This window comes from Brassica napus, chromosome A8 (assembly GCF_020379485.1).
Source record: "Brassica napus cultivar Da-Ae chromosome A8, Da-Ae, whole genome shotgun sequence".
Classification (NCBI taxonomy): domain Eukaryota; kingdom Viridiplantae; phylum Streptophyta; class Magnoliopsida; order Brassicales; family Brassicaceae; genus Brassica; species Brassica napus.
The window spans coordinates 3,490,085-3,503,588 of NC_063441.1; the positions used below are offsets into that span (position 1 = coordinate 3,490,085).

General features: G+C 33.3%; 2 protein-coding genes across 4 annotated transcripts in view; both read right to left on the reverse strand.

The window, feature by feature from the left end:
• The window catches only part of LOC106444903 (receptor-like cytoplasmic kinase 1), a 40,708-nt gene extending 31,983 nt beyond the window's left edge, over nucleotides 1-8,725 (reverse strand). Inside the window, exons 1-8 of one of the 3 annotated variants that reach the window (XM_013886334.3) lie at nucleotides 8,470-8,725; nucleotides 8,095-8,219; nucleotides 7,769-8,019; nucleotides 7,542-7,668; nucleotides 7,176-7,449; nucleotides 6,906-7,038; nucleotides 6,655-6,741; nucleotides 6,063-6,398 (exon numbers count right to left, since the gene is read on the reverse strand). In XM_013886334.3, the coding sequence (XP_013741788.2) occupies nucleotides 6,270-6,398; nucleotides 6,655-6,741; nucleotides 6,906-7,038; nucleotides 7,176-7,449; nucleotides 7,542-7,668; nucleotides 7,769-8,019; nucleotides 8,095-8,179 (1,086 nt within the window). In that variant the 5' untranslated portion in view covers nucleotides 8,180-8,219; nucleotides 8,470-8,725 and the 3' untranslated portion in view covers nucleotides 6,063-6,269. Of the gene's footprint in view, nucleotides 1-6,062; nucleotides 6,399-6,654; nucleotides 6,742-6,905; nucleotides 7,039-7,175; nucleotides 7,450-7,541; nucleotides 7,669-7,768; nucleotides 8,020-8,094; nucleotides 8,220-8,332; nucleotides 8,352-8,469 lie in introns of those variants that run through there. The other 2 variants (XM_048737592.1, XM_048737591.1) reach the window with 2 other exon arrangements.
• Nucleotides 1-13,504, reverse strand: part of LOC106360558 (tRNA-specific adenosine deaminase TAD2) — a 98,357-nt gene that overhangs the window by 56,050 nt on the left and 28,803 nt on the right. The window lies entirely within an intron of this gene.

Sequence of the window (13,504 nt, forward strand, 5' to 3'; positions counted from 1 at the left end):
TCCGTAATGGAATGCCAATCAAGGGTTATTTTTAACACAATGCTGACAGTGAAAAAAACTAAATATCCTTTATATACTAAAGCACAAGTCACATGACCAATAAAATTCTGACACATAGTATATTTATATAAAAAAATATAATAGAAAAAAACAAATGCAGAAACCTTTATGTAAATAAAAGCAGTTTTACATATTACCTAATTTACATTTATTTATTTTCTATAAAAAATAAAATTCTATAATATTTCTTCCACTAAACCATGATCTCCCGATCTTTAAAACTACTAATCTTTAAAAGTTTCGTCCATAAACTGATTGCTACATATTTACTTCATCTCTACTTAAATTCTTTGCCACAGTTCAATTGATTCTTTCTCAAATTAATGGTTTCAATGAAATCAGAGATACAAAGCACAAATTTGCTATAGATTGATAGGCAGAACGTACTGCAAAGTTGGGAGATGAAGTTAAAATCAAGGTTAGTGAAACTAATACGCCCAACTCTTCATGCTCAAACACATTACTTTCATGAACTTTTTTTTTCTTTCAACGTACATATGTTTATTTCTTTTTAGTTTTTCATATTGGAAAAAATTACATACTACATAGTTAAAAAGGTAAACATAAACAAATTAGGTCGTTGATAAAAAAAAAGGGTCAATAACTTTTTCAAAATGGACTAATTTCCAAGCCTCGATTTGCTGAATTTGTTTTATTTGTTATGGTGATAGTTCAGAGAAGAAGAAATATAGAGTCTCACATTAAAGTAACGTACAAATGGAGTGTAAAAAACTGGGTGGTAGAGAAAACAAGAAATATTCTTTATTTTTTTATTTATGTGTTTATAATCTTACAGAAATGTGATGATATTATTTTTGTTTACTTTTGAATCAAAATATATACACTTTTGCTTTATATTTCTTATTTGTAGATGCTTGGAAACACAAAAAAAAAAGGTCAGCAAGTATAGGATTGAAAATATATGCATAAGATAAGAAGGGGAAAACCATAAAAGATATTAACATCAGTTATGTTATACTTGTGCTACATATATGTTTTCACTCAGTTTGACTTTTCATGTGTAATGATTTGTCCTTGGTTTTGGAAAATAGATTAATAGTTGACATTTATGTTGTGTTTATATTGGACTGTTTTAAGATATACAAAACAATTTTAAATTTTCTTTTCAAGTATACCAATAAATATATCCCTAAAATCTATTTTTATTGTAAATTATATAACTCTAAATTAACGTCCGTGCTTAGCACGGATGAGATAATACTAGTTTCTAATTATTTTACTAACAAACTAAATAAATAAACTATATAAATATTTAGCTTTTATTTTTGATTGGCCAATATAATTTATAAATTAGATTAGATATTTAATTTGTATTAGATTATAAATTAGAGGGTTAATTTCGTATTTATAAAATCAAAGGTATATTAAGACAAAAATTAATGATATCAAAAATATAAAAGTACAAACCAATCCTCAATATGGCCTTCCTATTAGCCAAATTTCCCATGTGTAAGTAAGTAACTCTCATTATTATTATTATTATTATTTATTAACATGGGGTATCCCATGTCTATAAAGAGGTCTATACTAATCCCCAAAGGAAAGTACAGCTCATGGATAGACCTTCTCTCCGGACATTCAAATGGGCCTTAAAGCATGTGCACATATTCGTGTTAGATGACTAAGATAATTGTGATTTAGTTTCGCGCAGCCGGTGGGTTAAAATTGAAACATATTAGCGTCCCAATCCCGCCTCCTTACCACCCGACCACAGTCACCCGCCTCATTATTACTGTTCTCGTACTAAAATATATTTTCTAGGAGAATGACAAACAAGAAAAGGAAAAAAAAAACAATGAATTAAGGTATACACTGCGCTTCCGTTCGTTCACGTCGGGGATTGCAGAGCCTTGGGATTATGGAGGATTATATTTTGTCGGGTAGTTTCCAAATTGGGATGGGTAACAGTTTTGCCTTTGATTTCCAAAATGTGATAGATAATACTATTTTTCTCACAGTAACTACTGGATTATTGTTTCAAATTCAGGTGGGCTGAGTGGAATGGGATGTACAGGGATGATGTTAGAAGATTTATGAAGGTATACAACGTTAGAATCTGGTATACACCAATGATGTTAGAAGAAGCCTTATTGCAGAAACACTCTTATGTTCCACATTATTTAGGGTATGGAAGGAAGCTTTGCTACTCGGGTTGCAGGATCTTCTGATCTTTACCAGGTAAGTAAGATACATTCAAGTTATTAATTTTTGTTCCAAGTACGTTTCATAACATCATCACATTTACTCGCTTCTCTTATTATATAGGTTAACCAGCGGAATCCTCCTTACCACGGTGTAAATTTCATAATTGCGCATGATGGATTCACACTGAGAGATCATACAATTCTAAGGTACTTTTGATTTCTCGTTGCAGCCTGGATGAGTGTCCATTCCTTACATATCTCTTCTGTAATCTGGAACTGTGGTTCGGAAGGTACAGTTTATAACGTTATCAAAACATTGAAAGTTTCTTGTTTTAGTATTTAAGTTTATACTCTGTTTCTTGTCAGGGGAAACTGGCAGATGAAGAATTTTCATTTAGCTTTGATGATTTCTCAGGTAAAACCATTGCCAACATACATGAATGATATTGTTGTTAACAATCTTATATGAGACCAACCTTGATCAATGATGCTAATGGGAGACGCATATGGACATTACCCGATATATGGTAATAACAATAGCTAATACTGCTCTCAACAACTTCCAGTGGAAAGAGGCAAGTCTTATCTCTTATAAGTTAATATGGATGGACTCTCCCCTGTGTAAGCCTGTAACGGTTGTATCATGGCTTGTTTGTTATTTTAAAATCCAGCTCTACGCAAAGAATAGCAGAACCATTTTAGGTTCTTTTCAGAGTTGATCAAGTTCCGACATACATCCCATGCATGTGTACTCAAGCACGAAAATTTCCTCAGCAAAGTAACTAATCTTTATCCTCTCGTTTACATGTAGTATTCCTTGAATCTTTGCGCCTACTCTTATTTTTTTTGTGTGGCATGAAGATAGATAATGTTGGATCAAATAAATAGTCCAATAGTTTTTATTTAAAATGTGAATATAAAATGACTTGGGCTAAATGTTATTAAGCCCAAAAATCAAGTCATCTTGTGTATCAGAAATGTTCCACATCGGGGAAGAAGAGAAAAGAAGAGTGTAGAAGCACTGTAGCCTACTGGTTAAGGTTTAAAGGCTTCTACACTCAGGTCTAGGGTTTGAATCCCAGACTATGCAATTTATTGCAGATTACAGGAAATCCAGGAGAGAGTGCTTTATTAAACAATTATGCAGACTACAAGAGAAAGACTTACAAGGGAACTTCAACATTGTGCAAGTAAATCTGGCCAGGCGTGGATCTTCATAGGACGGCTCAGGTGATGCAGTTAGGCGTACGTCTTCATAAGGCAGGTAGTATTGTCGGTTATCGAATCGTCTATGTAATCTTTCTCATATCATAATTGTAAGATCATAATAAATCATCGTTAAAAAAAGAGAAAAGAAGAGTTGTTTATATATGTGTTAATGACATGAATGTCCCGCCTGGCCGGCTCGGGTCGGGTCGGGTCTTGGTGGAAAGCCTCTGGTTCAATAAGATTTTTTTTGGACCAACTTAAGCTCAACGTTTTGTCATTTAATTCGGGAAAAAACAGCATGCAATTTTATTTAAAACGACAAGCAGCGCTGTGAGCCTGGGGCCCATGGGCGGGTAGTCCCACGGGGCGGGTTGTCACAATTTTTTTTCTTACAAATGCAACTAATCACAATAACATACTGTTACAATTAAAATTAATTTGAATGTATGTAAAAATTAGACTTCAAGTTTACACATATATAACAGTAATCAATATCATACATAACTTGTTTAAAGTCATCATATCATAAGGGACTAAACTCTAAAATATTAAACAAAATTAAATGGATTAATCAATACTATTAAAAGAGAAGGAGTTTTAATAAATCTACTTAAAAAAATTGTTTGGACTCTTTCCTTTTTTTATTTTTTTGACTTCTCCTATATATTATAACAATATGTGACAAGATATTTTACCTATATATAAGCGATTTTTACTCTAACTATCAAACTGGATACATTATTATTTATTCTTAACCATTTAAATCATCGATTGCTAAACCACCATACCCAAACAAAATAAATTACATGAACCAAAACCAAAGCACAACCTATTATAACATAACTTTATCGAAATATTCATTCCCCCACTTATAAAAACATCGAAATATTCATTTCACCCACAAGGAACATAATACCATCAACTACACAATTAATTTTTAACACAGATAAACCCCAAATTAATAAGACCAAAAATTTAAACATAATTAAATTGAGACCCACATTAAATTTAAAATAGAATAAAGCCCAAATACTTAAGAACATAACTTACAAAAATATATGTGAATAAAACATTCTTTTTAAAATCTAACTTTCAATAATGGAACATATGTCTCTGATACTCTTATAAAATAGTAAATTGTAGTTTAGATTTACATTATAGAGACTTTTATATAAAAAATTAAAAATATTCTAATACTTGGTTTTATAATTGATAGTTTGATTGTTAATAGACATACAATTAAATGTAACATAAATCGTTACTAATAACACTATATTTATTCCAGTTTCAAATTGCTATACTATTTTTACACACAAATGAATCTCCAAACAAATTTTGAACAAACTTCAAAAACGCAAACGCGTGATCTAATTTCATACAAATTAATTGTGCTTACGGAAATGACCTATATATTAGTGATATAATCTTCAAAATTATATGATTCAAACCTTAAATTTCATAATTATGAAAAGCAAAACAAAATCAAACCCGCGCTTTCAAGCGCGGGTCAAAATCTAGTTAGTTTTTTATTTCTTTACTAGCAATTGCTACTGTCCTATTAAAAGATGATTCAAAAAATGTGCTAAAAAGTTGAAATCTAACAATGAAATATATATTATATAAGAGAAAACTATGAAAAAAAACAAATAAAGAAAGAAATGCTAACAGAAAAAAAAATTAAAAATAAGACAAAAATTAGGACAAGTCTCACATTCATTGTACAAGAGGTAAAAGTAAACCAGGGAGAAAAAAACAACGCGATTGGCTTCGAACACTGTAACACCTTAACGTAACCGGAGGCATCTATACCGATTGTTCCACGATAATCAATAGTGACATTGCTAACTGATTAAGATTTATAAAGTAGTCGGGGCACGTGCCCCCGTACGTTGTACCGTAGATCCGCTCCTGATCAACTCCCAAACAAATCAAGAAATGGAGCGTTTATGTTCTGCATTCTTGTGGTCTGGTCCAGCTTTACATACAATTAAATCTAAAGCTTTTTAGTCGGATGGCTGCAAACCACTACATGAAGGAGGACTGGCCATCAAACCGATAAAGGAAGCAAATACAGTGAGTTGTATGAAACTTGTGTAGAGGATTCTTTCCTCAAAGCCAACTTTATGGGTCGTGTAAAAACATACCTGAACCGGCAGTCTTTTCGGACAGTAAAAGAGACTACAAACAGAAGATCTTGGATGTGGAGGAAGCTTCTCGAATGCAGAAATAGTTTAGAGAATTACTACAAAGTGGTAAAATGGAGAGAGAGAACACCCTTTTGGTTTGATAACTGGTGTAAGAAGTGGAGACTAATTGATATCACAGGGCCCAGAGGCTACATTGACTTGGGAATGGCAGAGAAGCAACAGTCGCTACTGTCATGGTAACTCACCATTATGGAAAGTCAGAGAAGCAACGGTTGCTACTATTAAGGAAAAGCCATTACGCTGAAGCTCTCACTAGGTGGTTCAACAATGGGTAGGATTATTTAAGAACTATCTTTAAAATGATGTAATCTGTTTCTTTTTCAAACGAACGTCGCACAAGTTGTAAAAGATGATTTTTTGGCTGAATACAATTTTACATTCATCCTTAACAAAAGAGAATCTCTAGTCTAAGATTTAATAGTGAGGTTTCTGAAATCATTATTAGGTTAACAATAAACAAAATATAATTTGGTATTTTCTCTCCACCTCAAATTACATAACAGAAAACAGATAATATAGAGAAATACATACACTGCTATTCAAAAGTGGGGCTTGAATGCAAAAACAAATACACAGTTGATTAATCATTATAAAGCAGCAGCTGAGATGTGGTTTGGATATCTGATGATCAATAAGGGTTCCTATGTGGAGTAGAACGAGGAGGGTTCAGAAGAGGTTGAAGTGCCTTCACCACAATGCTCATGTTTGGTCTAAAATTTGCCTCATATTGCACGCACAGTGCAGCCACCGCAGCTAGCTGATCATCATCATATGGCATATATAAGACCACAAACTCAATTGTCATAGAAATGAATGTGGACTGCAAGACTATCGCTTTTTTTTATTTGGCATTTTGAAGTAAAAGGTAAAAAAAATAGAATGTGGTTTCTCCCTACTTCCTTTGGTACTAATCTCAGTAGAGAAAACTAGTCTTCTAAGTTATAACCAAAGTATCTTATATGCTGCAATGAAACAATGATATGAGAAAACAATGTTTATGGGATTATTAATACCTTGGCAACAGCTTTAGAGGGGTACTCTCCAAGTAGTCTTGCATCAACACATAGCTTCACCTTGTCTTCGCTCAGTTTAGGGGTTGCCTGAGACAAACATACAAAATCCATACTATTTGAGTAACGATAATTAGACTTTTATTCTTTTAACATTTTCCGATATTTTTGAGTCAAATTGGTCTTCTAAAATCCATTGTTTATCAATAAACAAACCACAACCAGAAACAGAGAAGGCTGCACTAAAACATTACCCAAGTCACTAGACTTTGTTGTCCACGAGGTAAGGTATGGTCGACTGGTTTACGACCAGTAAGGAGCTCTAGCAGAACAACGCCAAAACTGTAGACGTCGCTCTTTGTGCTCAATGTTCCCGTCATTGCATACCTGTTCACACACATAACCCAACAATGTTTAAGCTCTAGATTCAACTGTGAGAAGAGAGGCAAGTAGAACCAAGATGATTTGTTTGAATGAAACAAACTGAAAATCAAAGAAAATATTAAAAAATAAAAGGGCATTACTCAGGAGCGTGATAGCCAAAGGTTCCTAGTACACGAGTAGAGTGAAGTCGAGCAGCCATGTCAGGCGCTTGATTAGAGAGATCGAAGTCACCAATCTTGGCAACATCGTCATCAAAGAGAAGCACGTTGCTGGATTTGATGTCTCGGTGGATAACCTGAGGGTTGACCTTCTCGTGCAAGTACTCAAGCCCTCTGGCTGCACCAACAGCGATCTTGACTCTCTGATGCCACGTCATAACAGGACCTCGCAGCGCTCCTTTCACGCCTTTTCGGCCTGCACCACCAAAAGAGATACATCCATAGTTTCATCAAGATGTTCAAGTCTCCAGTGAGACTAATCCCATATAAAATTGAATCATCACTCACCATGAAGGACATCATGAAGAGATCCGTTAGGAGCATACTCATAAGCAAGAACACGGAGAGGTCCATCAACACAATAACCCACAAGCGCAATAACATTTTCGTGTCGCAATCTCGAAACCATTGATATCTAGAAGAAAAAGCTTCTACTATTAATAAAAGAAAGGTAAACAGAACATTCTCAAAGGAGCTGTTTGATACAGAACCATTTGCACATAGCATTAATATACCTGGGAAAGAAATTCTTGGTCAGGCTGCTTGCTAGAATCAAGTTTCTTGATGGCAGATGTGATACCGCTTTTAAGAACACCGTGAAACACCCTTCCATAAGAGCCCTCACCCACCAAGGCCTTGGAACCATAGTTATCGGTTACATCACTCAGTTCATCAGCTGGGATGGCTGGTACAGCAATAGGCTCCATCTGAACAACGGGCTGATTCATGGGTGGATCAGATCTTAGATAGTGGCTTCCACTGTCACCTTTAGGACAATTAAAATCCACATTAAAGATGTACAGTAAGAGTAACAGTAATGATATATGGAAACTGGAGATACCTGCAGGGATGTGGCTTGGCATTGGTCGAGTATCATCACCATTACGGAAACCATCATCATTCCCACACCAACCAAAGCAGCTCATGATTACAGCAACTCTTCTATTACACGACCAGTTAACTAAACTGCAACAGTAACCAAAAAAAAAGACTATCAGGATAAGGTTGTGTAGACCTAAGAGTGACCACAAGTCAATTTCAGGAAACATAATTAGAACTGAGAAACGAGGAAGCAATACTTATTTAGGGTTCCGTTTTAATAAATCAAAATCGAGATGAGTTTCGGAACCCTGAATAGAAAGTTTCTTAATTTAGAGTGGTATAAAAATGGAAACTATGTACAAAGGATGAAGAAGAAGAAGAAGCATGAGAGTACCTGTTTGGGTTTAGCGACGAGAAAGAGGAAGTTGGGAAAGTAGAGAGAGAGTTTTGAAATTATATCTCTGCTTAGTGTTTAAGCTTTGATAATGCTTCGACGTCTCTTTTTTAGAGAGAAGATGATCACTTTTTAAACCTCTCTCTCATCTCTCTCATTAGTTAAAGATTTAATCGAATACCCAAATTACCCTTTGACTCTATTAAATTAATTTAAAAAGACCACACCTAAAATCCCCAAAATAACCTTAAAATAGTACTATTGCGGTAGGGATATCCATGTAAAAAAAAGAGTGTTTTGGGATTGGGTTGGAGATGATAAAGTTTTTAGTGTTGAAAACACAATAAAATAGTGTAATCTTGACATTATAAGATCATCTCCGATGGTTTACTCTATTTTTTCTTCTAAAATAAAGTAACTCTATAATAGAGTTAGATATTACTCCAGTGTCACTCTATTTTAGAGTGAAAAATAGAGTGATGAACAAAAAATAAAAAAATTACTCTATATATAGACTAAAAAATAGGTTTACACTATTATAGATTAGAAAATAAAGTATTATTGGAGCATATTTACTCTAAACTCTATTTTAAAAGGGAAAATAGAATGGGGTTGGAGATGCCCTAAGATCATCTACAACACAACACTAAAACACTATTTTAGTGTAATTTTGACACCAAAACCTTTTCCAACCCAACACTAAAAATCACACTATTTTAGTGCAACACTATAATTTCACACAAAATTTGCTATTGACCATACTATAATACTATTCACCACTAAAACATTATTCATTTATTTAATTAATATAATAGACAAATAAATAAATGATAATTAAAAACATAAATACATATAATATTATAAAACAGTTTTAAGTGTGAAGTTTGATGTTGTGATTGGAGAAAAAAAACCTTTAGTGCTAAAACTATATTAAAATAATGTAATTTTGACATTAAAATAGTATTATGGGTTGGAAATGCCCTAATAGGTTATAGTCAACTTGAAGATGGTCATGTGATACCAGCACAAGAAAAAATAATTCATAAGAAAGACAAAATAACTGACTCCACTCAACTAACACAATAGCCAACTTAAAAGAACATTTACGAAGCTCAGAGACATTAGATGAATAACAACATATAGCATATACAGTTTCAGATGACATGTGATTTGGATATCTGATACAAAAGGTTTTCATGTGAAGTCTTCACCACAACACTCATATTCCGTAAACTAAATTACAAAAAAAAAAAAAAAAAAAAAAGCTAATCAAGGATAAGGTTTTTTTATAGACCTAAGAGTGACCACAAGTCAATACAAGGAAACAAAATTAGAACTGAGAAACGAGGGATCAATACTTATTTAGGGTTCCGTTTAATATAATCAAAATCGACATGAGTTTCGGAATTCCGTCAAGAGAAAGTTCCTTGATTTAGGGTGGTATCAAAATGGAAACTCTGTACAAATAGAGAGAATTATGGCATAAGAGTACCTGTTTGGCGACTTCAGTTGGACACAGTAGATCTAGTAAAAAAAAAACTCTCTTTCCTCTTTTTCCTCTTTCTGCTCGAAAACCCTAGAAAATCTGATTGGCGCCTCTCAGCCGGTGACGGCCTCCGACGAATCTGTCGCTGTCTCTCCCTTCCTCTTCTCCTTTCACTTCTCTGTCTCACCTCCTTCTCACTCTCTTCGATTTGCCGATATACTTTCTGTTGTGGTCTCCTTCTCTACTCTGGTGTCGCTGCTCGGTGGTTTAGGGTTCTGGAGCGGTGGTGAGGTACGTCTGTGAGAGTGGGGCTTGGTGGTTTCTCCGAGGGTTAACTTTGAGGCATGGCTCAGATCTGGCCAGATCTGGCTTCAATGGAGGACGGATGTGCTATGGTGATGGTGCTCTGGTCACCGTCGTTTCCTCCTGCGTCAGATAGCTTGTGTTGATGATTGGTTCCTTCGTTCTTGGTTGGAGGGCTCTCGTCTTTGAGATCTCAGCTTCAGATTCTTCTCTGTTTCTCACCACCAATGAGAACTTGTTGAATCAGGAGTCGATTTTGGGTCTATGGCGAGCTCCCTGGCGGTGGTGGTGACTCTCTGCTTGTGGTTTCTCCTGGTAGGTTGGTGTGGGGCTCCTTGTGGCTAGAAGGTGTCGTTGTCATGCGTATGAGGAGGGCTGAGTTCTTCTCCTCATCTAAGCCAGAGGTGGCGGTCTGGTGAAGTGGTTAGATTGAGCTTCCATGTTCTGTAATTGGTCAGTCTCTGGTTCTCAGAGGCAATCGCTCGTGCGGGTCAATTTTGTTCTTTGGTTGTTGTAGTCTACCTCCGACTTCATTCCCGGTGACAGCGTGTGTTGCCAGCATCTCTGCAGTAAGGGTATGGTTCTTTGGTCCTGACCCTGTGGTGTTAGCTTCCTTTTATAGTGCATGGTCTGGTGGATGTTGCGGGTTTATCATTGTTTCGTCTCTCCAAATAAAAGCGGTTATTGGGCTCGTTGTTGGGGTGTTGGTTGTTCCGGTGGGAGACTTTGGGTTCTTGGAGTATACTGGTGCTTCTGAACTTCAGGAAGGAGGAGTAGAGGTGGCTGTTTGCGGTGATTGGTGGCTGGTGCTTCGACAGGCTCTGGTTCATCGGTTTTGCCGTCTCGATGTAGCCCCATTGTCGTCTACTGCAAGTTCCAAGTTCTGGATGGTGTCTGTGCTTTCTGCAGGAGGTGGGGATTTATGGTAAGGCCTTTTTTTTGGAGGCGAGTGCCTGGGCAAGCCATATATATCGGCTCGTGACTCATATTATAACTGGTGCCTTACTATGGAGTCCTTGATCTTGTGTGTGGTGCGCTCTCTGCAACCCGTTGAGTTCTTCTCGAGTGTTCTCTCCTTTGCCTCGTATCAGTTCTTAATCGTGTTTTCCTTATTGTATTTTGTTGTTGTGGTAGTAGTTTCTTTTTGATGTTTGTTTTCTGCTACTAGTATCTCTATGTAACTTCTGTCACAAACTTGAAAATTGGTAATGCAATCTTAACATTTTTACCAAAAAAAAAAAGTAGAGAAAATTTTGAAATTCAATTTCTGTTTAGATCATCTCTAATCCACCTTTATTTTCATCTCTATATTTTTTTCAAAAATATGGAATCTCTATTATAGAGGTGAATTTACTCCAATATATGCTTCTATAATAGAGACTAGATTTTGATATGTGCGTCCGCGCGCACAGATATTTGCTTTTAATTTTTGTAAACGTTCAAAAATTAAATATATACATTATTATACTAATTAAATTAGAAGATGCTAATTAATTAAATATAACTGAGTTAGTTTTATTATTCTGAAAATTTAAACGATTTTGATTAATTTAATTTTCAATAAACCAATAAATTAATCTGATAATTTAATCTATTTCATAGTTTTTCTTTTATGGATTGCAAAATTGAATTTTTGATTTTGATTTTATTAAGTAGATGAAGGATTGCATATCTTCTAAATTTATTTGGTAACTAAATATTAGGCAATTTCGTAACAATTTTTATGGAAATTGCTATTTAATAGGTCAAAGGCATTGGATGGTAACTATTGAAGAAAGTTTAGGGTTAAAATTTATTTGTACTTCAGTTTTAATAGTTTACATTCTCTATTTTAGAGAAAATATAGAGATATACATTGGAGATGCTCTTACTATTTAAGCTTTGATAAATTGGTCGACGTCTCCTTTTTAGAGGATAATCACTTTTTAAACAACTTTCGTTAGTTGGCAGACTTAATTAAATACCCTTATTACCCTTTAGCTCTATTAAATTTAATATACTAATTTAGGTCCAATATTTTATCTACCGTTAACAAGTCATAGTAGGAACACTTATAAATTAGATAAAATGACATATTTGATTATTTACATTAATAATAAACTAAGAATAAATTTGTAGGACCACTTATAAATTAGGTAAAATGACATATTTAATGAAACAAATCTGTTGAAAAAGAATTTAACAAAATTCTACTAACCTTTTAATTTTTTTTTAAATACATTAATTAATTTTGTAATTAGTAATATACTATTATTATAAATCAATTTTAATTAAAATTTTATTTTAAAACAAGAAAATAAAAATTATAAACTATTTTTTATAAATTTTATAATTCTATTCTGTATTATACTAAAAAAGAAATGCTATATGCATTAAACTTGACAAAATTATATTAAATAGGTAAAGTAACCTTTTAAAAATAGTTTCACTTAAATAAATTACCACTCATCATTAAAATAGATTAATATTTGTAAAATATATAATATAGTATCTAACCTACAAAAATAATTTCTATTTATTTTCACTGTTCTTTAAAATTATTTGAATTTTCAGTTATTTAATTTATGTAAATAATTTGAACGAATTTTTTTAAAAAAATTATTAAAAAGATAAGATCTAATATTTTATATTATTTGGACAAACGATTAATTATAACGTTGTTTGAAAACATGGATTGTAATATAAAGAAAATAGTATTAGTGTTTTAAAGTAGGTTTAATTGTAAAGTAAAAACTAGGATAAGACATGTGCTCTGCGCAAGATGAGTTTATATCTATACAACTATGTTTTTATATAATCATATATACGTTGGACGGAGACCATTTGTAATTGTATTTTTGGACGGAAAACTTTTGAATTTATCATGGGCCAGATCGATATGGACTTAAAGATTTTACATGAATTTCACAATTTTACATAAGATAGAAAATAAATATATTAAAAAGATAACTACAAATTTGGCAATTCTTTAAAGCAATGTTTTAAAAACTGGATCGGACATTGACTCAACATTATAGTTGGATTAATGGTCGGACCGATCCAACCGGTTCATTCGGGTTTTAAATTTTAAACTAATTTTAAATTAAGTAATTATATATATATAATTATAAAAAATTATATAAACTTTATACATTGTTAGAATCTAAAGTTGATATGAAAAAATAAAAACTTCAAAAATAATATAAAATATAATGAAAACTATTTTATTTAGATATATATTAGAAAACAATATGAAAGTTTTATGAA